General features: G+C 39.1%; 1 protein-coding gene across 2 annotated transcripts in view; it reads left to right on the top strand.

Moving 5' to 3' along the window:
• Positions 1–8,625: 8,625 nt before the first annotated feature.
• Positions 8,626–26,091, top strand: part of PBX4 (PBX homeobox 4) — a 57,639-nt gene continuing 40,173 nt past the window's right edge. The window contains exons 1-2 of one of the 2 annotated variants that reach the window (XM_039350364.1): positions 8,626–9,034; positions 23,905–23,978. In XM_039350364.1, coding sequence (XP_039206298.1) covers positions 8,838–9,034; positions 23,905–23,978 — 271 coding nt within the window. In that variant the 5' untranslated portion in view covers positions 8,626–8,837. The remainder of the gene's footprint in view (positions 9,035–23,904; positions 23,979–26,091) is intronic. The other variant, XM_039350363.1, reaches the window with a different exon arrangement.

Raw genomic sequence — 26,091 nt, 5'->3', positions numbered from 1 at the left:
GTCACATTTTTCAGTGCTGTTGTAATTTTGAATGGTCACTAAACAAACTATTGCAAATGGAGGACTACTTGTATAAAAAATCATGGGGAAAAAGTGATCTTCATCTGCTGTAAAATTAATTGTAACCATTCTACCTTTTAAGAAAAATAAAAACTTGGGATAAAAAAGTACACAATATACAATCCTAATCTAATGAAACACCATTGCATACACCCAAAAACAGCTTCTACCCACTTCTTGGCAACAAACTTGGCAAGTTAAAACATGCACATATGCTAGGAAGATCCAGTTTACATTCTGGCATGTCGTCCTATTTTCCTGGTTTTAAGTTAGAAATCGGTGACTACTGCAGATTAACTGTTTTGAGTGTTCAGAAGCCCTCAGTATTATAAAATGAAATAAAAGGAGCAATAAAATTATTTTACATAAATAATGTACCCCATCTACCCAAAACTCTGGAAACAAAGTCCTATTTCTGTTGCACCTTAAAGTAATGCTTTAATGGTAACTTCTTGACAGTGAGGACAATTAACTGATGGAACAGCTTGCCTCCAGAAATCGTAGGCGCTCCATCACTGGAGATTTTAAAGAGGCTAGACCAGGGGAAGGCAACCTTGGCTCTTTTATGACTTGTGGACTTCCACTTCCAGAATTCCTGAGCCAACATGGCTGGCTCAGGAATTCTGGGAGTTGAAGTCCACGAGTCATAAAAGAGCTAAGGTTGTCTACCTCTGGGCTAGACATTCACTTATCTGAGATAGTATAGGTCAGGGCTATCAAACTCACAATGTCACATGACGTGTCATGACATATCACAACTTTTTTTCCATTGCCGGCAATGGGGTGGGTACGGTTTTGCCATGACGCAAGAGACCATGACGGTCCTTGGGCTGGCAGGTTCACACCCCTGGTATAGGTCCTCCTGCTTGAGCAGGGAGCTGGACTAGAAGATCACCAACGTCTATTCTATTCTATTCTATTCTATTCTATTCTATTCTATTCTATTCTATTCTATTCTATTCTATTCTATGTCCCTGACTCATGAATTGTCCATTCTGATCTGCCTGTGCTGTAGAGCACTTTGGGCAATGATTGCTCTCCAACCATTTTGATTAGCTGTACCAGTTTCCATTTCTTCCCGGACAATTCTTATGTTTTGCATTATATAGTATTTTTTGCTGCTTTTTGGAAGGTCTGCCTCGCTTTCTTTTCCCTCTAGGTGGTATCCAGTACATAGGTGTCTTGGGACAGTAATTTGTCTGGCTAGTGCAGTATGTGGCCATTAAAGTATATCCTGCTGCCTATTAAAATATCCTGTAGCATGATTGGTTTTTTGCACAATCTCATTATTAAATCAAAGTAGCCCCAAGGACCTTTCATAAGCAGCACCAGTGGAAAACATTGAATTTTTTTTTGTGCTATCCATGTTATTATCTTCCAAATTTCACTAGGATATATTGGTGTTGTTAGAACAATAGCACTGTAGCTTGATTTTTATTGCAGTCTCAATAGTTGATGAAATTTGGCACATTTCTTGGGATTACTTATTAATAATATATTTTATTAATATTTTTGGATGCTTTTTCAATCCTATAGTTAGCAACTGCTGCATCTATCATTAGAAATTATAGGTAGGTTAACTGACAACCATCAATACATTTCATGAGCATTACCAATTTCAATGGTTCATTTTTTCTGGCTACCAGTTTTGGATTAGCAGTTGTGTTCTGTAACTTGCCATAGTTGTTTGTCCACTGCACCCATCAATCACTCAGGCAGATGCAAAACACCTTATTAGGGACAGCTCCAACCAGTGCTATTGCTCTTATTTGGTAATTGACAATCATTTCTTTTCTCGACTCACCTGAGGTGTGTTCTATTCACCATCATTCATCCATCAGTCATGTTAGTTCTTCCCCTCTTTATTGTACTTTGTTGTTTAGCCCTGTTCTTGCACTGCACTGTTCTCATCTACCTTTAGCAGTTCAACTGAACTGTACTAATATAACTATTCCATCAGAATTCTTTTGATAGCCTTATACTCACTTGTTTTTCAGCATATTATCAAGCTAACTAAAGGACTTTAACCATGATTGAAAAGGTTTTGTAACCTTAGATTTCACAGAAAATCCACCTACTTTCATCCCAGTTGATCATTCTCATTCCTAAACCATGTGCCAAAGTCTAATCTAATTCACAACTGCTTCATAAATATTATTGCTGTTGCTACTACCGTTGATTTAATATAAAGTGATGTACACACAGAGAGTTGACAAGTTCTGTTTAAAAGTGAATTCAACAACTGAACCTGTTTTTAGCCTGAAACTATGGTTGCTCTTCTCTCCTACCCTCATTTAAATGGTAACAATTCAAATGCTTTGTTTTTTTAAAGATACTCATAGATTTTCCATATCTACATCTGGACTTGATGGATCTTGCAGCATATATTTTCCAATATGAAGAATACAATCTGCATCTACCTTAATTAATAATTAATATTTTAATTTATTTGAACAGAATTTTGGTAGCCTATGTGGAAAATTGCAGTTCCTGTTACCTTTTTGAGCTAAAGGTCTGTTAATATTCATTTGTAGAAAATTTCATGGAATCAGCAGAAGTAGTTGCTGAGTGAGTTCCCAGCACACTCCAGGCTTCCCTGCAGAGGATAATGTTTGGTTTCCAGGCAGAGTGCTGTACCTTCCTATTAATATTGGTGCATTTATTGATTGAACTGACTCAGGCTTCAAATCTATAGGGAAAACAATAACCACGAGTAATGTTCTCAATCAATCAAGCCTTCATGTTTATAGCAGTTAGCTTTCTCTGTTCTCACCATAATAACTGGACCTGAGTTAATGTGAATGAATAGAACTGTGTTTCCTTATAATTCAGAAATACTGTTTATGTTAAAAATATGAATTTAGTGAACCTACTAGAAATATGCAACATTTAATTCTTATATATTTGTGCCAAGCAAATGGAAGTAATAGGTAAAATTTGAGACATAAGAAAAATGTGGATTAAATGAGAGATCTCCTAAATTTGGGGGGAATGTGGAAATGTAAGAAGCATGAGTTCCACCCTGAAATGGCTATTATGAGATTATGATCTGTTATAACATATGTATTGAATATAATGTAAGTGACAAAGGAGTAAGGAAAGAGACTAAGCAAGAAAATACATTTTAATGGACTCAGTAAGTACTGGCACTTTCCTGTTAAAGAATGGAGAACAAGGAGAAGTCATCTTTAACAATGTAATGGTTGTATTTGATAATCTTTGTAAATATCTTACTGCAGATTATTTGAGAATCTGGTTTCTACCTTTTTTGTCCAAATATTTTATTGCATGTATATTATAATAGTATATGATAAGGAAATAAAGTAGTAAAGCATAATATTAAAATATTAGCATGCTCAAGCATTATAGTACAAGCAATAAGATTTGTCCTCTATAGTAATGGAGTTATACTTTAATGTCATCCTCTTATAAAAATTCAATTTTTAATGCTTATTATATGTTGGTAAAATTATGTTTTTATTCTGTTTGTAAGACAAACATATTTTCCAATTTTATCTGAAACTTGCTCTCCATTAATGGAAATAAAATTAGACTAAAAATATTTTTTATCAAGTACCTTAAATTCTACCTCAACATAAAAACATCAGCAGTTTGAAATTTTATTAATGTATGTAACAAATTTCACATTTTCCCAACAGTTTTTTTCTGTAGGATTGGATTAATATTTTCAGTCTTGTCTTGAAATATTAGATTTGTTACTAAAAATTAAATTATTTTTCTTTTTTGCATTTTGAAGTTTTTAAAAGTCTGGTTGCAATGAGAACCAAGGGAACTTGGAAAGTCACAATTAACATTGTATTTTCACCCTGCGTTTGAGTAGATTTGGACAAATGAACCTGTAAAAGCATTTAGAAAATGTGACATATAATTCAAAAAATAAAATAGGCCAGAAAAACATTGTATTTTGTAAAAATAAGGTTTAAAATAAACAAATTACAATGGGAAAAATTGAATATTGTAGAGAACAGGCAAAATCAGGAAACTTCAGGGAGTCTTTAAAAAGTGTCATTTCTTTATGAATACATATTTATATTTTTATATGTCACATGTGGAAATGGTTGCTACTAGAATGGAACAGAACAGAATAGAATATGGAAGGGATCTTAGAGGTCTTCTAGTCCAGCCCCCTGCTCAAGCAGGACAACCATACCATTTCAGACAAGTGACTGTCTAGCCTCTTCTTAGAAACCTCCAATGATGGAGCGCCCATGTGAGACTGTATAATATTGTAGTATGGAAGGCTGCCCTTCAGAGGCCCGATTTCATGTCATTTTCTAAAATAATTACTCAATTACTATATTAGGTCTCTTCTTTTACATTTGTAATCCCTGGGATTACTTCAAGTATGCTGATATCTCTTCCTTGGTCCTCAGGGGCCCTGTATGGTTTACACAGATTTCTTAATACTTATGCAGTAGTTTATAAAGAAACTGTGTATGCTTTTATTATCTTCCTTCCAAATGATCTTGTCAAGGCAGGACATATATTTAGTCTAATAAAATGATATCTTAACAAAGTACAAAGAAAAGTAGAGCAATTCCATGACTGCTGAAATATCAGCTATTTTTCACTATCTCTCAACTAGTGGCAATCATTCCATTAGATTCTTTGAACTGTTTCTCTCATCTGAATGAGTTATTTGTTAGCAATTTTTGTGTATGTTTATAAGCACATAATAGATTCTTGGTGCTAACCTTATGAGGCATAACAATATCACAAATAACACTAACATATATTTAATGTTAATCTAACAAACTACAATAAAAAGGCATCTGCTCCATCATTGTTAAAAAATTCTAATGAAACACTTTAATCTTAAAACAACTGTTAGAATGTGCCAGCCTGGCTTTGGGACAAGCCTGTTCTATAGGACAGAAGCAATCACTTCACTGGACCAATAGCTTCTCCAATAAAAAACATACCAGGCAGATCAGCTTCACTTGACTTAATAGATTAAAACAAGATTTTAACTGCATCCAGAAATTAATTGTGAGTCAGTATAAAGCTCATTAGAACAGGTGCTATGTGCTTGTGATAACTTTAATCTGCTACATTTCGTACCATCTGAAGTTTCATGTAATTTTCAAAGATAATTCACTTACTTGTGATTAATTTAATTAATGTAATTTTTTAACATTCTCATACCACACTGAACCAGTCACAAGGGGTGGATTCATACAATCTGCTAAATATGGTTCATTACAGGTAGTCCTCAACTTACAACCACAACTGAGTCCAAAATTTCTGTTGCTAAGCAAGACAGTTGTTGACTTTTGCCCCATTTTACAACCTTTCTTGCCACAGTTGTTAAGCGAGTCATTGCAATTAAGTTAGTAACTCTTTAAGTGAATCTGGCTTCCCCATTGACTTTGCTTGTCAGAAAATTGCAAAAAGTGATCCCATGATCCCATGTGATGCCAGTTGCCAAGCATCCAAATTATGATCACATGACCATGGGGATGCTGCAATGGTTATAAATGTGAAAAACAGTCATAAGTCATTTTTTCAATGCTGTTGTAACTTTGACTGGTCACTAAAACAAATGATTGTAAGTTGAGGACTACTTGTAGTATGTGATCTAGTTTGTCAACTGTCTGTAATCTAAACTTGGGTGTCTTGGAATTCCTCCCCCCTTCCTGGATCCTTCCTTGTGTGTTATGTGTTTTTTAGTTTGTTAGCCTGACAGCATGGACAGTCATAATGATAATACTATGCTATATAAGTAATTTTGGGAATCTTTTTTACTAAAAAGCTAGATAAAAGTGCTTTAAGAAAACAACTATGGAATTTCGTACATAATGTATTAATACTCACTATATTAATGGTTTTAAAAGAGGATTTTAGAAATTGAATATCAAAATTAAGTACATAGTTTGATTATTGATGATTTATTGAATAAACCATTTTCCTGGATTTACAGTTTTCTAAGCTATGGACCAGATTCAAGAACAAATAATAGCTGGATAACACACTGAAAAAGAATTACATAATGATTACTAACATGAACTAACCCAGGATTTGCTTGATCTGGTGGTTATTACTTCTAGAACTACAGGTGAAAAATTAGAACACTAGTTATTGGTGATATAATACTAGGAGTAACCAGCTCTTGCCTTACTTTGCTTGGAGGCTTTAGAAACAAAATGCCTTTTGTTCAGAGTGCAGGACCCTTACCATTTTTTATTTATTCTGAGGCTCAGGCATAAATGCTGGTATGATTAGACAACAGTGTAAAAGATGTATTAGCAAGCTGGTCTTAATTCAGTACAAAACTATGGTAGAAAAAAAAGAGGGAAGGATCCCAAAGTGAAATGTTGATTGTTGCAAGAAAAGTTAAAGGAAGACAAATGGAATGAGGATATAATATTTTGACTGGATCACTAAGAAGATATCACATTTTACTTTACTAGTTCCACTTTGTAGGTAAACTATAAAATAAGTCAAATATTCAAATAAAACAAGAAATATAAACATAGTAGTTAAAATGAGTACATTTAGTGGTCTTTTCATGCATCAGTTATGAAAAGATCAAGACACTAAGGGTCATCCATTTCTGTGTGTTTCCTGTATCTAATAAATAACCATTGAAAACCTGGAGATCCTAGTTATAATTGTTAGATTTAGATCATTTTATTTTCAGGAGTTTACTGACATGTATAATAATTTTAACCTGTGATAAAATATATATATATTTTTGTGATATCCTCCAAGTACCCTGTGAGGGCAACTAAGGCCCCTACTCTCTCCAATTTTCTTGTTCCTTTAAATGTGGTGCTGTCCAGAAGGATTCCTTTTCTTTACATGTCCTTCCTATTGTATTGACTATTAATAACTGTCATTAGCAGTAGTATAATGTATAATAGAAGTACAATTAGAGAAGGAAGCAGTGCAAGGCTGGCCTTAGCTAATCTTGAAAAAGCTAAGCAAAAATTAGTTAGTACTTTGATGAAAGACCAGCAGGAAACCCAAGGATTTTGGGCTATACTGAGAAGCTGAACTTCATTCAACTTTAAATAAAAAAGCTAATTAATTTTCTTACAATTTTAATGCTTGAAATATTGATATCCTAAATTGGAAATAATTTTGATAGAAATTTACTTCTTTATTTTTTCTCTTTTAACAACAAAAAAATCATATTAAAAGAATTTTAAAAATCCTGAAAGAAAATAACTCAAAATAACTCAATATAGTTGTCAAGGAAAAAACACTACATAGGCTCAAATGAATCTTTTCCATGATTAGAAACTTAAGACATTATTATATCTGCAAATAGCTACTATGGTCATGTGCTAGGTCTATTTTCTTTCTGTACATATGGTTTTTTTCTAATATTTGTTTAGGTGTGTAGGATGATAATGGTTAGGAAAGTGGTATCTATAAAAATGTATCTAGTAACAGATTTTTCATGGACCTTATGAACTGGCTAGTAGTACAGTATATCATTTACATATTGTACTCATAAAAGGTCTGTATTCAGAATTACAAGAACATTTAGTTCGGAGCTTAAGCATAACATAACATACTGCCAAAATGTCTCCACATTTTTTTAGCTTAATTGGCACCATTTATTAACTTGTTCAATGCACCAAAATCTATTTTAGGGTAAAGTTGCTAGTTGGCTATGAACAATAACTCCATATTAAACTTTCTAAAACATTACTTTCCCTGATGCCACTGTTTTTCAAGCTTGATCTTAATGGTAGCGTCGAATTTGTATGTTTAAAATACGTCTAGTCTGCGTGTTTGTTATATTAGTAAAACACCCTCTACGTTTGGTTTTGGAATTTGTTCAGTTTTTTGTCCCCCTTCTTTTTTGCCCTTCACCTTTCTCTCCAGATTTTAGTTACGTTACGTTAATCTGTCGTTATTTTAACAAGGTGAATCGCTGAACTGCCCGGGAAAGCCTACTTGTTTCAGATGAAATCGGGTTGGAGGAAAAGTAGAGTCCGCGGCTTGACTTGAGTGTATTAGGAGTAGCCCCTTCGATTTGCCAAGCCGGAAAGCGACTCTTTCCTTGAGGCTGAAGCCGTGTGAGTGAAGGGTCAGCCTTTGGGGTAACAATGGTGCTGACGCGAGAAACAACGGTTGGAAAACCGTTTCATTCTCTCATAGGTGCTGAGGCACCAGGCTTTGGTGTCCGGTGAAAGTCGTTAGGCTGGCCCTGACAGAAGAAACTGTAAGCCAGACAAAAACGTTAATTTTCAACGCGCGGGGGTGGACACGCTCAACTTTGGATCCCGGGGGGATTGTGACGGTTGAGGCTAAGAGCGCGACACAACGGCGACTGCTCCCCCCTCCCCCCACTTCTCGCTTTCAAAGCGGGACGCAGGCTAGGAAAGCAGGCAGGCGGGACGGCGGGTGGGCACGCGCGCTGGGGGGGGGCGGTGGGCCGAACTCGGCTCGAGCAGGGAGTTAACCGCTCTTAGCCCCGCCCCCTTCTCCCGGAGGCGGCAATTGTGTAGAAGCCGCCGAGAGACTGGCTTTGTCCCGGAAGGGGGCGGGCAGCTCCAGGAGCTGGGCCGCTGCGCCAGGCGACAGTTGAGAAGGCGGAGCCCCGTCGCGCGGCGGGGGCCGGGGGCGGAGCGGGCGCGAGTGAGGAGCCGTGGGGCCTGTTCTGTGTCAGTCGTGTGTGTGTGTGTATATACGTTGAGGGGGAAAAAGAGACGGAGGGGCTCGAGCAGCTCCCGGAATCCCCCTCCCGCCGCGCCCGAGGCGGCTCCCTCCCTTTACTGCCCTTTCCCCCCCCCGCCTCTGACATGGAAGAGGCATCCCGGTTGCTGGCGGGTCTCCCTCCTCCTCCTCCTGGGGCCGCCGGAGATCCCTCGCCCCACAGACTTCAAGCGCCTCCAGGCCCACCCCAGCCCCAGGCAGCCCCCGGACTTCAGGACACGGGTGACATCTTGCAGCAGATTATGGCCATCACCGATCAGAGCCTGGATGAAGCACAGGCCAGGTGAGAAATACCTGGATACGTTCTGGCCCCGGGCACAGGAGTGGGCGGGGTAGGGCGGGGAAGAGAGATCCTGAAACGAGATTGCCTACGTGTGGGGGAGCGGTTTTCCGTGCCTTTTAGTTTGAAGTAACATGCTTTTGGCCTGCTCCCAAAAGCAGGGAATGTTGGATCTTTGAAGATCACGATTGCTGTGATATATATACATATTAGAATATAGAGATTTGAGGCAGGAGGTTTAGTAGGCCAGGGTCGGAGCAAATAGGAACTGGGCACATCTGAAACTTTAGGTTTGGTGAAAGGTACAGGATGTAAGCAAAGACAAAAGGCTTGAGAAGCATTGGAAATTTTAAACCAAAAGTACCTGGCTCTGAATAGTCTTCTTGGGATTACACTGGCTGGGTTTGAGTCCTCACCAAGTCGGTTTAGGCATCTTTGGACAAGTGGATCATGTGCAGCACTAAAATGTGTAATGTAAAAAGAGGCTCAGAGATTTAGTCCTGAGTCTTGGAATATTGTTTAGTCTGATTTGGTGGCTTCCTTGGTAAAAGACTCCTGTAATCTTAATAGACTTCCATAATACGAGACTCTGTTTATGAAATAAGTCTGCTAAAATCTAACCGCATTGTAGCGTATTGTGAGAACTCTTATTACAGTTTTGAACAGGATTCATGGCTTAGCATAAGAAACCAATCAACTTCAGCCAACTGTGGTCATGCAAATTGTGAATTAGTATGGAGTTTGATCTCCGAACTCAAGAGAAAAAATAATCAGGGATGTATACTCTTTATTTAGGAAGGAATTGTGACCAAAATGAAAAGAGTATTTGTCTAATGTCCTTTTATGCAGAAACAATGTTAGAATAGTGTGACTTGATGGTGAGAGAAAAATTTTAGGGGGGATAACTTTGCTTTCTTGTCAATATGTGGCCAATAGTATTGAGGCAGTCACAGTTATGCACTACTAATAAACTGCAGTATAATGCATGAAATTCACAGAAACATATACAATTTGTATCAAAATATGCAACACCAGAGCACTATGCAGCATTTTGCTAGGCCATATGAAATAATAACAACCACTAATAGATTAATGTAATAACCAAGAATAGATCTGCAAGAACTAGGGAACTAATGGAAATGCAAGTTAATCTGAAGACTGAGTTGAACATTTGGAGTACAATTGAAACAGCTTCTTATAAGATCACTTCTTATAAGGAGAGTAAAGATTATTATTACACCTGTTTGCAGATTTGCCTCATTACTGTCTGCTATAGGACACAGCTTGAAGGGGCAATTCAAATTGGTTTTCAATGCCTTCAGGGAAATTGTGAGAGTAGGATGGCTCCACAATTACATATACTGTGACCAAACTGAAGATATGAGGAACAGATAGTTATCACATTGGTCAACTTGTTGAACAGTCATTTCTTGAAGAGACTGATTTTTTAGTTAGTGCTATGCATCATTGACAGTACAAAACAATTAAAATAGATCTTTATCTTTTTTATTTAAATATATTTAATTTGGCTTGACCTTAGAAGAATTTAGTCTAAATGTTATTAGCTGTATTTCCTTACTTTGGTAGGATTTATTTCCATGTATAATGAGTTTAAATTCAATATATGATTTTATTCTTCAGTTAAGGTTACAAACATTTTCAGAGGTGAAAGGAAAGAATGAGCATCTAAGGCTTTTGCTTTGTTTTTTTTTTTAATTTAAGTAACTAGCATTCTGCCTGAACTGCCTGACTGACCCAGAAAAGAGTGGCAGTGTGTTGTGATTAAAAAGCTATGTCATATATCCAAATGGATTCACTAATATTTTGTGGAACTAAATAGATAAATTACTAACCCCAAATATTTTACTTAATTTATCTACATGTGCTAATTTTGGGGTTAAAAGCAAGATATTCTCTACCTGGTTGCTTGGCACTATTCTTAACTGTTATGTATGCAGAATTTCTTTAGTTCACCCTCTAACATCTCCAAACACCTATATAGAATATCTTTGTGCAAATATTGCCTGTGACTATCAATAATTTTAGGCTAGATAGATTAATGAACTGCTCTGTATTTCAGTAACTGGTAAAGTGATTGTTTAGGGCAGTTAGAAACTCAACTACAGAGTTGCCTAAAGCACTTTGAATGATGGGATTGTAAATATGAGTTGTTGCAAGATGAGGGAACCATATAATAAATGATTTAACATGTGCAGACTTTGGCAGTTTCCTTTAGCTGTTAAAATGGCTCACAGTCACTCAGGCCATCCTGTCCTCTCATCTGGATTACTGCAATATGTTCTTCATGGGGCTGCCATTGAAAAGCATTTGGAAGCTTCAACTGATGCAAAATGCAGCTGCACAGGTAGTATAGTAAATGATTTTGGATATTCAGCACATGTAACACCATTGTTGCAGGAGCTGAGCTGGTTGCCAGTGTGTTTCTGGGTGCAATTCAAGATGCTGGTTGTCACCTTTAAAGCCCATTATGGCTTGGGGCTGAGGACACATCTTCTCCCAGTTGTTTCTATCCACCCAAATTTGTTTGGCAGGTTGGACATGTTATGGGTCTGGTCAGCCAAGGAATATCAGCTGGCAGAGACCAGAAAACATGCATCTTCTGTGGTAGCCCTTGCTGTCAGGAAAATTCTCTCTTGAGATTAGGATGACCCTGATCCTATTGGTCTTTCCTAAGCCCTTGAGACCTGGTGATGTGCCCGGGCCTGGAGCCTGAGTATGTGAAGTATTCTGTTTCCTAGTTATGTTGACATCTAGGATGGTAATTTTTCTTGATTGCTATATATATTTATTTTTGTACTATACTGTGATTGTTTTTATGATTGTTTATTGCCCACAGTCATTTGTCTGAGATGGGCAGCCATACAAATTGAATGAATGAATGAATGAATGACTGAATAGATAAATAAATCATATTGGTGGTTTTTTCCTTCTCCCCCCCAAAACAAGTTAAGAGTCAAATAATTCTTTTTGCTACATCATTTGTCTACTTGCAGTTTGACATAAGTACCAAGCTCATACTTATTCCAAGCAACAAATGGTGTTAGTTGTTGAAAGCTTAAAATGAACATATTGTTAAACCATACAAATGTTTTTTTATCTTGTAATGGCTCCTTTTAGTGGAACGTTTTCATTGGACAGTTTTACCTTTTATAGTCAATTGTATAACTATCTATATCTTGAATCCATCTTGCTGGCTGAGGATTTAATGTATATAGTATAGAATGCAGGATCTACTCTGTTTTTGCAGCTAAATTTCTGACTGTTGTAGAGTGAAACAATTTAGATTGGCTCAGATATGTGAAATGCTTGCCTAGTAGCTTGCAGTAAACAATATTAATTAAGATAACTAGGCAGGAGTATTTTTTATAGATAGGAAGAGAGGTGATTATTATTTCTTTGAAACTGTATACTGCAGTTGACAAATGGCACTTTGAAATCTTGAAGATAGACTAAAGAAGAAAATAGGCTAATGCTATGCAGTGTTTCTTAGGTTTCTATAGAGTCTGCAATTTTTTTTTCATTGTATCTGCTTCTCCTTAGGGATGGGGGAGTGGTAAATACATAGAGAGACGGTGGATATATACAAAGAAAAGTAAAAGACTTGCCTCTCTATCATTCTTGCAGAATTACTTACATTTGTATATTAATTGGGAGATCTTTTTAAAAAATAATTGGCTACAAATTACCTGTAAATCTGGATCAAATTAGTTAAATTCAATCCTACTGAAACCCTGTTTGGAAGCCTGTTCCATGGACCACACTGGGATATTCTTCTGACTAAAACTACACAGGATAGAGCTTTATGAATGCTTACATTTGCATTAGGTTGAGATGTAAGTAGCACATTGGTTCTAGTATTATGCTAGGGTAATAGTACTCTATTTTCAGTGTGATATATTCTCAGTTCTAGTAAAATCTGTGTATACTTCACCCTAAATTAATCAAAATATTGAAAATATTAGCGAATAGGGAATGGTAAAAATTGCAGGAATGATCTATGTCAAATCTCTTTAGACATTAGTTTTATCTATGCCTCTCCCTTCCTCTGATATTTGTGGAGGTGGATAATAAAAAAGCATGAACTAAATAGAATCTGGTTTTCAACTGAAGCTATTGTTGAAAACTCTAGGAAGAGTAAGGTGCTTTTTTAAAATTCCAGCATGAGAAATACATCCTCTTTTAAGGAGACATGGTTATCTGTTTTGTATTTTTCATTTGATTGAAATTATGGGATGTAACTTGCATGATGTAGAAACACCACAGCAATGTGAATTAGCACTCTTTCTGTTATTTGCCAGTGGTGGATGGATGTGTTTCACTTTTAATAAAGAGTAATATTTTATGAATATTAAACATTTTATTATTTTGTAGAATGTTTGATACCATTCTGAGACTAATATTCTGAATTGTAGCTTTGATGCAGGTGTTATATCGGTACACAGATTGAAAGAATACTCCTGAAGTGTGTATTACTACCCTGCAATGATTATTTTTATAACAAAATTATTTTAAAAAAGGTTTCCATACTATTTCAGTGACTGAATTATCTTAAATTAGATTTAGATTAAACAAGGAAACACTAAGGAGATCCAGGTTTAGTCATGATTTTTGGGAATATATATTTCTTATATCAATTTCCAGCTCAAAGGTTTGCTATTTTTGCTGGAAAAAAAAAAGCTCTACTAGCCTCAGCACAGTGATCTGATAGTATCTATTAGTTGGATGGGATTTTTTCCAGCGTTCATATATTTAAAGTCTGTAGAAAGTTCAGGTAACATGGAGTTTGCAGCCCTTTCTACTTGCACAAATTGCTTCTGCTAAAAGGAACTTTTACTTTTTTGCAAGTAATTAAAAATTGCTGCCTTTATATAGATGCTTGCAAAAATACTGTTTTTTTTTTTAAAAAAATTATCTACTTTCCAACTCTGACACATATTCAAGGTAGCTATTGAAACATCACTGTAGAACAGTGGTTCTCAACCTGTGGGTCGGGACCCCATTTGGGGTCGAATGACCATTTCACGGGGGTTGCCAAACAAGGCTGTCCGCCATTTTTCCCTCTTTTCTTTGGCCACACCCCTGGCACCCGGTGATGTATAAGTGGTTGGAGGTCACCACAACATGGGGAACTGTATTATGAGGTCGCTGCATTAGAAAGGTTGAGAACCACTGCTGTAGAAGCAAATAACTGACTTAGGTGTATGTAGTGTGAAGAGTGTTATGTGTCAATTCATATAGAAACTAATACTTCTATGGTACATTAAATTATAATTTATTTGGTATTAATCTGTGACTGTGGCACCAAAAAGTAAAACAATACCCTGTCCTTCGCTCTACTGCAAAGTAATTTCCAAATACAGTGTTGCATGCAAATTACACTTTTAGTATACCTCCAGAAAGCTACCTTTCTTGTTCCTGAATTTAGTGTTTTCCCTTCTTTTCCTCTCTGTTCATTCATATGTCAGTTCCCACATTCCTGTGGTTTGCTGTGCGTGACATAATGCTGAAAGAATTGGCTGAAGGTGCAGCATGAGTCAGGGTGGTATTTGTGCAGCAGAATATCAAGACATATTCCTTGAGTCCTGGAACTTGAGCTGTTACTTCACTTAGGAGAGCAGACTCTTGTCCCCAAGAAAATCATCATGGGAATGTCATGAAATCTATTCTTAGTCACGTTAATATTTTCATTTGATTTGTCCAAACATGCTCATATTAGCCTTGAAATCCGCAGTACTGTATATAACTGTATGAAACGCCATATACACAATGTATGCAATATGGTCTGACAACTTGCTACAACTCTCAGTATTCTACTTTAGAATCTAGAGCAGTGTAGAATGATTCTGTATTATACTATATCACAATATCTGTTGCTAATTTCTGAGGACTATTTAGTCCTAAAACCAGAAATCTTCTTGTTACCCTCCTCGATCAGAAATTTGATTTTTACGCTATCCTGTAATACATACTTGCACAAGGTAGTTGGCAGCCCTGTTCTTCCGTTAATATGTTTTTGTCTGAGCCATGGTGGATGTGTTGTTTAGCAGCTGCTTTTGTGCAAACTTATTATATTCCTTGTGGAAGTGATTCCATTTTGAAATTGCACTTGGTTGGAATTAAACTTTTGTAGTCATGCCAAAGTTTTGCATCTGACTTTTTTTGAAATTAAGCAGTCACAAACTGCTATCTTCCATATGCGTTAGGATGCTATCCTGATGAAGTGGGGCATTAGTGTGAGCAGAAGTTTGCACATATTCTGTTGGTTTATTAAATATTTGAATTTGATGTTTTCTTAAAATGTTTCTGGTTAATCTTGAAAAGATAAGCAGCATCAGGCTGAATTAATACTTGAATAGGAGATCATTAGGAAAACTCAGAACTGTAGGCTAGACCAGTGATAGCAAATCTTTTAGGAACCGAGTGCCCAAAAACTGGCCCCACCCCTGCTCCGCTCTGCCCCTGCTCCGTCCCCACCCCGTCCCCTGCCCCACTTGCCCGCAGGGCCACTCACTGCCTCCAGGACCTGCCGCAGATCGCCCAGGTAGCTTAGCAGTGCCATGGCTGCCATGCCCTCTGTCCGTGCCCCGCAGCATCAACTGTGTGCGATGGGACATGAGGACAGAGTCTTGTCTATGCTGCCTGGCTGCCATGTCCTTGGCTGTGCTGCTCCGTGTACGCCACACTTGGGGGGGCGCCTCTCCTCCAGGGGGGCTGCTGGTGAGGAGGGGGTGGTGGGGGGAGTCGAGGCTGGAGTAACGGCACATGTGCCCACAGAGAGGGCTCCAAGTGCCGCCTCTCCACGCATGCCATAGGTTTGCCACCACTGGGCTAGACTGCTGTAATTGAAAAAATATCCTAGAAGGTATGGACAAAACCACTTCTATTTTGTTTCCAAAAAAACCTAATGACTGTGTCCATGTACTCCATAGGAATTGAGTTTGCCTTGAAAAACATAATAACCAACTAATATTTAATAAATACATATTTAAGAGCAGCATATGGAAATGAAACATTACAGACCTGTGTAACCCTTTTGGTGGTTTTCATAAAAATACTGTAGAGTCAAGCTATTATATAATTCCCTTTAAAGAGTGAAGGCGAAGAATTTCAGTGAACATTGATTCTGGAAATGGAAGGATTTTGAATAAGAAATTTTATAATAGAGTCAATTGTATATAATGGTGTGACTCTGTATTTTTGATTATGAGTGTTTTGTCCAGTGAGGTGAGCTATATTGAAACAATTAAGAAAATGGAAAACTTACAATAATTGCAGGCTATGAAAAATCCAATCTGGGAATGTTTTAATGATTTTTTTTATCATTATGAACCAATATGTGTGAAAAATGCACAGATCTTTCTAAAAATTAAACTTCATATTGTACATTTTTGAAAGCTAACGAATAAGGCTGTGAAGCAGTATGGATTTAAAGGCAAAAGGGTTCTTCAGAATAACAACCTCATAGATCTTTTGTCAGGATCATTCTGCAGCTCTAAAGGAAGGTCATGTGAACTTAGAAAAATAGAAGTGCTTTAAGGAACTGCAAACAGGTATTATAGGAAAGCTTCTGTGCATACCAGAACACCTTTTCCCCTTCAGATTCAAAGTACGGTTTGCCTTAGCATTCAAGAAGTTTGTGACTGGAGAATGGCTTTCTGTTGGACTTCCAGAAAAGAGTTGAAGATGGCTCCACAGAAAGCAGAGGACCATGGCAGAATGAAGATCCAACAAAGGCATTGGCTTTTTGAGATTCTTCCCTGGATAAGGAGTGGATTTGTACTCATCCGCTTGTGCTCCAGACAGTTGCTTCTCATGAGACTGCCAGACAGCAGTTTCCAGTGAGTTTAGAGCTCAGGGAGACAAGAGATCATCACCATCTTTGCCTAAACAGTGGTGTCTGCCTTTTCAAAGGACTTTGGGTTTGCATATTTCCTTTCTTAATCACTTTTGGAAATTGCTTGTTATCTGCTTTTCAGACATTAACCAGAAGTTCAACTTTTATTAAGGTTTAATTGCAAATTAAGATTGACTTTCCTTCAATCCGTAGAGAAAATAGGTTTTAAATACAAATATAAGAACTTAAAATTTTTGTTTTTGAATAAACAGCAAAAAGAACATTGATTTTAGGAAGTTACAAATGGACTAATGGTCCGGATGGGTTAGAAATAAGATTTTGAAACTAATTATAAGAATCCTTCCCATGGGAAAATGCTGTTGTTTTGAATACTTGAATATACAATAAGATTGAGGTTTTGAAGATTGGACATTTGAAAGAACCAGAGGAACTAAGTGTTACAGTTAAAGGAGAAGAATGCTTAAATTTGTCCTATTAATATAGAAGAATATTTGATTTAAAAGTGGATTTAAAAATGCTGGGCTATGGGGATGATGTGAAAGGAGATATACAAATGAAACTGCGAATGTCTTAACAAACCAAAAGAATTACCTGGATAACTTTCTTATATTGGATTTACAAATGTGATTTGTTAAATTGTTGAAGAATTTTATGAAAAGGGACAAAGATAACATGAGAAGAAATCAAATAATCAGATTATTTGAGGGAATTAAGGATCAAGATTATTAAAAGTAAAGGGAAGAAATGTAAAAAAGCTCCCAAGTGGAGCCCCAAGTGGAGGTGGTAGAGCACGCCCAAGACCAGCAGGCAAGCCATGCCAAGCAGGGAAAGCCAGATCCCCATCGGCGCCATGGCCACCCAGTCCCAGCCACGATTGCGTGCCTCCCCCATCTGTGCTGGGGCTGGGTGGCCATGGCACAATGGGGATCTGGCTTTCCCCGTTTGGGGTGGCCTTTTGCCTGCCGGTCTTGGGCGTGCTCTACCCCCTCCACTTGGGGCTTCCTAGCTGACCGCTTCTCTTCCTTTGTAGTGGGCGGGCCTGCAGCTCTGGGCAGCGGCCTAATGGACCTGCACGAGTGGTTGGCAGCCATGGCTGAAGTGATACCGAGATGTGTGAGGGCCAAGGGCAAGACCCGCGGGCCAAGGGCAAGACTCACAAGGGGGCTGAGGAGATGACCAGTGACAACCTGATCTCCAATCAGAAAGAAATGGGACAGAGTAGGCGTGTTTGGCAGTCCGCATCATGTACCCTGACTCCATGTGCTGCCAGTGCCACTGTAGCGCTGCTGCTGGTGGGCCGGCCCGGTATTCACAGTGGGTTACACATTCCCTGCTGCTGGATAACATTGGCCCCCATGCATTCACTGCCTCCTGTGCATGTGCCTTGGGGGCTGCCGGCCTGGGCGGGGCTGGAGCCAGGGTGGTGGGGGCCAGTCCATCGCCGTCTCCGGGACATCTCCACGGATCAAATATTGGCCAATAATGGGCCGGATGTGGCCAGTGGGTCTTGTGTTTGACATGTCTGGTTTAATGATTGTTTCGTTACAATGACAAGAAGTAACTTAACAATTGGACCATTGCAGCATACCCACAATCATCTAATCAAAATTTGGGTACTTGGCAACTGGTATGTATTTATGAGAGTTGCTGCATCCCAGGGTGATGTGATCCTAATTTGTGACCTTCTCAGCATCAATGGGGAGAGGAGCATTTGTTTAATAATCACATGATTCATTTAAAAACTGCAATGATTTGCTTAACTATGGCAAAATAGATCATAAAATTGGGCACAACTCACTTAATGACTCTCTTGCTTAGGAATGGAAATTCTGGTCCCAATTGTAGTCATCAGTTGAGGACTACCAATCATTATATAAAGTTATATATTTCTTTTCTTAAAAGTATATTCTTTTCCTTTCTCTATTTTTCTTTAAGCTTTTTCTCTTTTCTGCACTTTCTACTTTTTTTTATTTTTTAGTTAGTATTCTTATCTTGCTAACCATAATGTTCAATAAAATTACCATAAAAAAGTTCCAAAGTAGCACCGCCTAAAATATCTGTAGTAAGATTACATCAAACACCATTAATTTAACTCTACTATAAAATGGCAAAGGAAAAGTCTGCACCATAAACATTACAAAAACCTAAATGCATGTATACATATAACACATTTGCATGTATAAGTACAAAACCAGTATAAATTGACACTGAGTTAAAGCTGTTTTAAAAGCATTTGTAATTGTGATCTCATGGTTAAGAAACTATGTTTATTTTCATATCCCACTGTTCAAATAAGCTTATAGAATAAAAAAAACATTATTAGAACCAGCAGGAAGAAATATTCATACCAGAAGCACTTAGGGAAAATGAAAAAGTTCTTTGGCCCATGCTAAATAAAATCAAGGCAGATACAATGCCAGTCTCCCTGCAAACCTCTTAAGATGGAGCTAGTAGCATAATTTATGTTTAAGGTAACGATTAGAACTATTGTTTTGTTTTGTTTTTATATATTGGAGTTAAAGTATTTAAAATTTTCTTTTTTGAATGTATTTATAATTGTTTGATGTTTATTTAAGTTGTAAGGTTTTTTCTAGTTTTTATTAACCCTGTATTCAGCTCTGGGAAGGAGGGGGGAGGGTGATGGGGGGGAAGGGGGTGGGTGGGAGAGGGGGATTATTTTATTGTAAAACTGTAAAAATTTTCAATTTTTTTTAAAAAAAAGGTGGAGTTAGTAGCCCGGTTATTAAGTGAGTCTGGCTTCTCCATTGGCTTTGCTGTCTCTGGGACACTGCAACCGTCATAAATATGAGTCAGTTGTCAAGGATCTAAATTTTGATCACATGACCATGGGAATGCCACAAATGTAAAAAAAATGTTCATAAGTCACTTTTTCAGTCACTTCGAATGGTCACTAGATGGAAGTTTGTAAGTCAAGGACTATCTGTATAGGAACTGAAACAATGAGCACTAAAGAAGGAGAAGAGTGCCACTAACCAATCACAGATGTGTGTCTATTTTGGGGGAGTATAATATAATAAGATACCTTGGGACTCAGGTACAATGGTGGTGTTCAAGGTTATGCATTGTATTTTAGGAAAAAATAGGCGAGGATTGCTCTGACATGTTTGCAAGAAAAACAGTCACATTCACATGAAGCTTGACTCCCTGTAGAAAAGGTCTAGTGAGAGATTGAGCCCAATAGAGGAACATTCTCAGATTCTTTTGAACTCGTGAATACGGTACCTAGAATTTGAACAAGGGGCTTGTGTTTTCTATAAACTTGATCCATGCTAAATGAAGCTTGTTTGTACAGCTAGGAAAGTTGAACTGTATGTCGCTAGAACTGGGAGTGATTAATGCTTCATTGAAAAAGGGAATAGTACCTAAAAAGTGCAGTATTTGAAGATCCCATCTCTCAATCCAGCTACTTTGGACAGCCATTAAAATGATGATCAAATAGTTGTTAGGGAATGTATTGGAGAAAGTAATGGGGATTCAGCTACAGCAGGAGTGTCAATTTCATTGAGGGACACATCAACATTGTGGTGCCCTTAGGGAGGATGTGGGGGCGTGGCCCACTGGGTGAGCATGGCTATGGTGGTCACGGCTGACTGGGTGGGGGTGGCCGGGGGCATGGCCACCTTGATGTTGCTTGTGGGGGGGGACACCTGGGCAGGGTTGGGGGAGATCCAGGGGGTCTCTGGCGGGTGGGATGGTGGGCAGGAGGCTCGTCCTGCGGGGTGAGGTGAGGTGAGGTGAGGCAGGGAGCAGGACGGGGGTGCCATTGCCTCAAGATAAGGCAAGGTGAGGCAGGGGCCAGGGCGGCTACTGCCTGACACCATTGGCCCCTGCACACACAAGCCAGTGAGTGCATGGGGGCTGACAGTGTCTGCCAGCAGCCACAGCCTGCCGGCCCATTGACCAGCATACTCTGGGGCTCTGCAGTCTCCTGCGAATACCGGGCCAGCTCTCCAGCAGCAGGCGGAGTAGGGGAGGGAAGGCTTGTGATGCAGACTGCCGGAGACGCCTACTTCGTCCTATTTGTTTTTGCTTGCAGTTGGAGAGCCTCACCTGGTCATTTCTGCCCCCTCGCAGATCTTGCCCTTGGTCCGCACGTGGAGCCTGTTCCCTTCACACATTCACCTTGGCTCTACCTTGAGCCAACACCGGCAGCAGCTCGCGCAGGTTCATTAGGCTCCCACCGCCACTCAGAGCGGCAGCCCCGCCCAGCACAAAGGAGGCAAAGTGGCCAGCTAGGAAGCTCCAGAAGAGGGGGGTAGAGCACGCCCATGCCCAGCAAGCAAAAGGCCACCCCACGCAGGGAAAGCCCGATCCCCATCGACACCATGGCCGCCCAGTCCCAGCCAGGATTGCATGCATCCTCTCCATCTCTGCTGGCGCTGGGTGGCCATGGCGCTGATGGGGATCCGGATTTCCCCGCTCGGGGTGGCCTTTTGCCTGCTGGCCCTGGGCGTGCTCTACCACTTCTACTTGGGGCTTCCTAACTGACTGCTTTGCCTCCTTCATGTTGGGCAGGCCTGCAGCTCTGGGCAGCAGCCTAATGGACCTGCACGAGTGGCTGGCGGTCATGGCTGCGGCTCATACCAAGGTGCGCGAGGGGAATGCGCTCCACCCAGAGACCAAGGGCTCAGGAGATGACTATTGGTGACCTGCTCTCCAAACAAAAAGAGATGGGATGGAATAGGCATGTCCGGCGGTCTGTATCACATACCCTCCGATTCTGTGTGCTGCCGTTGCTGTCGCAGTGCTGCTGCTGGAGGGCTGGCCCGGTATTCACAGAGGGCTATGCAGCCCCTGCTTCCGGAGTCCGTCAGCCCCCGTGTGCCCACCGCCTCCTGTGCTTATGCCTTGGGGGCTGCGGGGTTTGCTGGGGCTGGGGCCAGGGCGGCGATATTTGGCTCATCACGGGCCAGATTTGGCCCGCTGGCCTTGTGTTTGACATGTCTTAGCTACAGGGACCCTGGAAGAAGTGGATTTTCTTAATACTTTTCAAACTGGCTGTAGGAGAGAAACAGTATTGATCATGCTAGTTGATAACTTTGTCGGGCCTTCAGTAGAGGATGTGTCTCTCTCTTGATTTTTTTAATGCCACTGAATATTCCTCTGGACTGTCTACAGGAATTGGGATAGATTCCCTGTTACTCAGAGGTTCTTCTTCTTCCTAAGTGGGTGATTTGAGTTGATGTGTGTGTGGGAGGGGAAGTAGTTAAACCTGTGAATGCATCAGCTCGAATAGTGTTTGTTTTTCACAGTTATATAGCCGCCTATTTCACAATAAAGTGACTCTAGGCGCCTTACAATAAAAACAATCATAAAATCCAAATGTTAAAAATAACTGCAATTAAAAACATCACCTATATTATTATTGATAATGGAGAGAATTGATGTTAAAACAATGCAGCCATCTCATCAATTCACCATTGCCTTGAGAGCCCCAGGTCTGCTGACACAGCTGTTTTTTAAGGGACCTCTGGCAGGATGTCAAGGAGGGTCAGTCTCATTTTGGAAGGGGGGGTGATGATGTTCCACTGACTAGACAGATGCCACAGCAGAAAAAGCTTAGCTCCCAGTTATCTGCAGGACTATCTATCCTACCCAACTAGGTCTGCTATATGGAATTTTTAAGGAGAACAATGCTCAAGATACTAAACTGCCCTAGCGAATTAGACTGTCAGTGGTTATAATTCTTGCATTTTTATTATATGGTACTGAAAACTACATTGAACCCTTTGAGAAATTGCGGGTCATAAATCATTATTTAAATAAATGAACAAAAACCTATATAAGTGTTCAGGTGCCCATGTGTCCATCTCACTGAATAGCTACAATCTCAGCTCCCCCGTTGCAGTTGTGCCTTGGGGTAAGGAAGGCCCTGTGCCTACTGGCATGCAGAAACCTGCCTTGGGCCAGGAACCCCACCGGTGCATAGGTCTTCCCCCTGCCCTATCACTTTCCTGGAAGACTTGAGCCTTCTTGCCCCACCACTTTTCCAGAAGATGTAGGTCTTCCTCCCTCCATATCACTCCCAGAACGCTTTGTCTTTCTCTCCACTCCCTCACTCTTGAAGCCCTGGGAGGCTGCAGAGTACAGGAGGGGAAAAGGGCATAGATTGGGGGGGGGGGGAGACAAGGAGGTGGGAGTAAGTGAAGCGCCACTGTAGTCATAAATGCAAGCAGGCTGCCAAGCACCTGAATTTTGATGTAACTTTGGGAGACCTGTAGTGGCTATAACTTCAAAAATTGGTCATAAGTTCCTGTGTTCAGCAGCTCCGTGACCTTAATAGTCACTGAATGAATGATTTTAAGTCGAGGACTTCCTGCAATCTGTTTGATTATGTGTAAATAAAGTCTCAGTTCATGTGGGAGGTTGCTGTTCTGGGAAGATGCACCTTCATACAAAACTGAGAATTCTACCCTAGAGATAGAAATTTATAAAACCAGAAGCCTAGCTACACTCATGGCAAAAAGCTTTGACATAGTATATTTTGGTTTATGATTTCTTTGTTTAGGAAAGATTAAAAAATGTAAACAAACTGGTTACTTTAGAACACTGTTTCCCAAACTTGACAATTTTAAGGCATGAGGACTTCAACTCCCAGAATTCCACAGCCAGCAACGCTGGCTGTGGAATTCTGGGAGTTGAAGTCCACATGCCTTAAAATTGTCAAGTTTGGGAAACACTGCTTTAGAACAAAATCTTCTTGATTCGGCCAGAAATGTGTAAGAGAAAAATTGTCTGTTGTACCAGTGATTTATCAGTTCTGATTTGGAGTTTGTGTTCGTGTCATGAGTCACCATGTAATTATATACCGTAAGTTTAACTTTTGTGGTGTTTAGTTAATAATATATAATACAGGCCTTCAATGAACTAGGAGTCAATATGGTTTCCAGCTTTTGAATGAAATGCATTGCTTCTTTGTTTTCATTTTTTATTCTTTTTGTCATTCTTTTTGTTTTTCCTTTCTCTCTTTCTTTAGGAAGCATGCCTTGAATTGCCACCGAATGAAACCTGCTCTTTTCAGTGTGCTATGTGATATTAAAGAAAAAACAGGTTTGTTGGCATTTCCATTTTTTTATCTGAAACTAACAATACCAGCTAATAAGCTGGATGTACAACAATATCCTAGTTCTTAAACTGACTGCTGATATTTGAACCAATAATTAATTAGAAGTCATTTAGGACTTTGGCAACCTAAATCTTTGTATAGGACTCTGTTCCTAAATTATTTGTAAACTGATTATTTTCAGGCTACAAAGTATTGTGCAACCTTGTGCAATAGTTTGTGTTTGGTTTTGAACAAAATACTAACAGTTCAGAAGAGGTCTTTTGTTTCTGTTGCCTTTTTAAATAAAACAGGTACCTAGTATGTTTTCATCATTCAAAAAATCAAACTGATATCAACCTGCATTACTGGCCTTCTCTTCGTATTTATTGTATTAATGGCATTTATTTAATATTACCCACTGTTATCAGCTGTGCATTGATAAGTGATGTTCAATCACTTTTTTCGGTGTTTTATTCTGCTATGTTAAACGTTTTGTGTTTTTTCTTTTGATTGAATTTGAATTCAGTATGACGATTATTATCTGTAAAATTAACCTTTTTACAGACAAACTTAATTTTATGGCGTAAACAACTTGTTGAACACCAAAGGCCACAATGGAAATGTCTTGCTCTAGAGAGCTGTATAACTAATTTGTATAATTTAATTTCTGTATAATGAATATAATTTGCATATCATTCATATTAACACAGTCACCATGATAATAGCAGGTGATGCCTTTTATGCTGTGTCTGGCATAAAATCATTTAGCAGTCTCAGGTGACACGACATAAAGCTCTGCAAATGGCAGATAATGTTGGCTGTCATTTAGACTGAAGGGCTTCTAAAACTCGTATGAATGGCATATCTCACACACTGCTTTTTCCCTTTTTAGTGAATAATTCATGTGTGCTTGCAAGTTACGTGAAGGGGTTTAGTCTGTCCTTCATGCCAGAGAATGGTTTAAGTAAGGAATAGCTGCTTAACTGGAATGAATGCTTAGTTCACTGGGAGTTATTGTGGGTGGTAGGATTGTCTTCTGGCCATTTGAGATTAACATATGAATTTCTGATATTTGGGGACATGATAGCAGTATTCCAATATCTCAGGGGCTGCCATAAAGAAGAGGGAATTAAGCTATTTTCCAAAGCACCTGAAGGCAGGACAAGAAGCAACGGGTGGAAACTAATCAAGGAGAGAAGCAACCTAGAACTAAGGAGAAACTTCCTGACAGTGAGAACAATTAATCAGTGGAACAGCTTGCCTCCAGAAGCAGTAAATGCTCCAACACTGGAAGTTTTTAAGAAGAGACTGGACAGCCATTTGTCCGAAATGGTGTAGGGTTTCCTGCCCGAGCAGGGGGTTGGACTAGATGACCTCCAAGGTCCCTTCCAACTTTACTACTATTATTATTATTAAATGTACAAGAGGACAGGGCTCCTCTGTCTCTAATAATTACCCCGAAGAAGGAAAATTATCATGCAGAAATGAAAAAAGTTGCCTGTTCTTCAGGCCCTTTCTGAATAGTTGTTCATATAAATCTTCTCTTCCTTTGTTTATTCTAGAATTAGCTCTTGGGCATCTCTGCCATTTCTGAATCAATTCCATACTTTATGATGTCAGTGTCTCTCTTTGACATCTGAACTAATTTATTTCTTGCTAAGTGGTAGTTCCACAGGAAACGATAGTTAATCCAAATTTCCAAGAGATGTTCAGGATCTCATTGGAACTTGAAAGTAGGCCATTCTCCCATGAGTTGAAACTCTTGCTTAATTCTGTTTTCTGGATTTTGCTCCATTCTCATAGAAATTAAGTCGCAGTAATTAGGAAGTTGTGGTGCCTTGCTAGTTTTGTAGGTCTCACTCCCAGTTTTAAATACAGATGTTTTGAATGTTAAACTGAGAACACCATAAATAGAGATATGGCTTTGATTAAATGCCTTTTGTTTCCACCTCTTAATAGATTGGATGGGCATTGATTGCTTTATGTACCATTCTCTGTTTCAGAGAGTCAATGGTAAGAATTACCACAGTAAATTTAAATCATTTCTAATGGGTTTGGTGAGCAAAAATAGTGTGAGGAGGATATTAGTATTAACAATAGATGAGCAAGAGTATTATT

Source organism: Crotalus tigris, unplaced genomic scaffold (genome assembly GCF_016545835.1).
Source record: "Crotalus tigris isolate CLP2741 ecotype Arizona unplaced genomic scaffold, ASM1654583v1 scf7180000018323.1251302, whole genome shotgun sequence".
In the NCBI taxonomy this organism is placed as follows: Eukaryota; Metazoa; Chordata; class Lepidosauria; order Squamata; family Viperidae; genus Crotalus; species Crotalus tigris.
The sequence above is the reverse complement of the archived record's forward strand: the minus strand, read 5'-3'. Positions and strand labels throughout refer to the sequence as shown.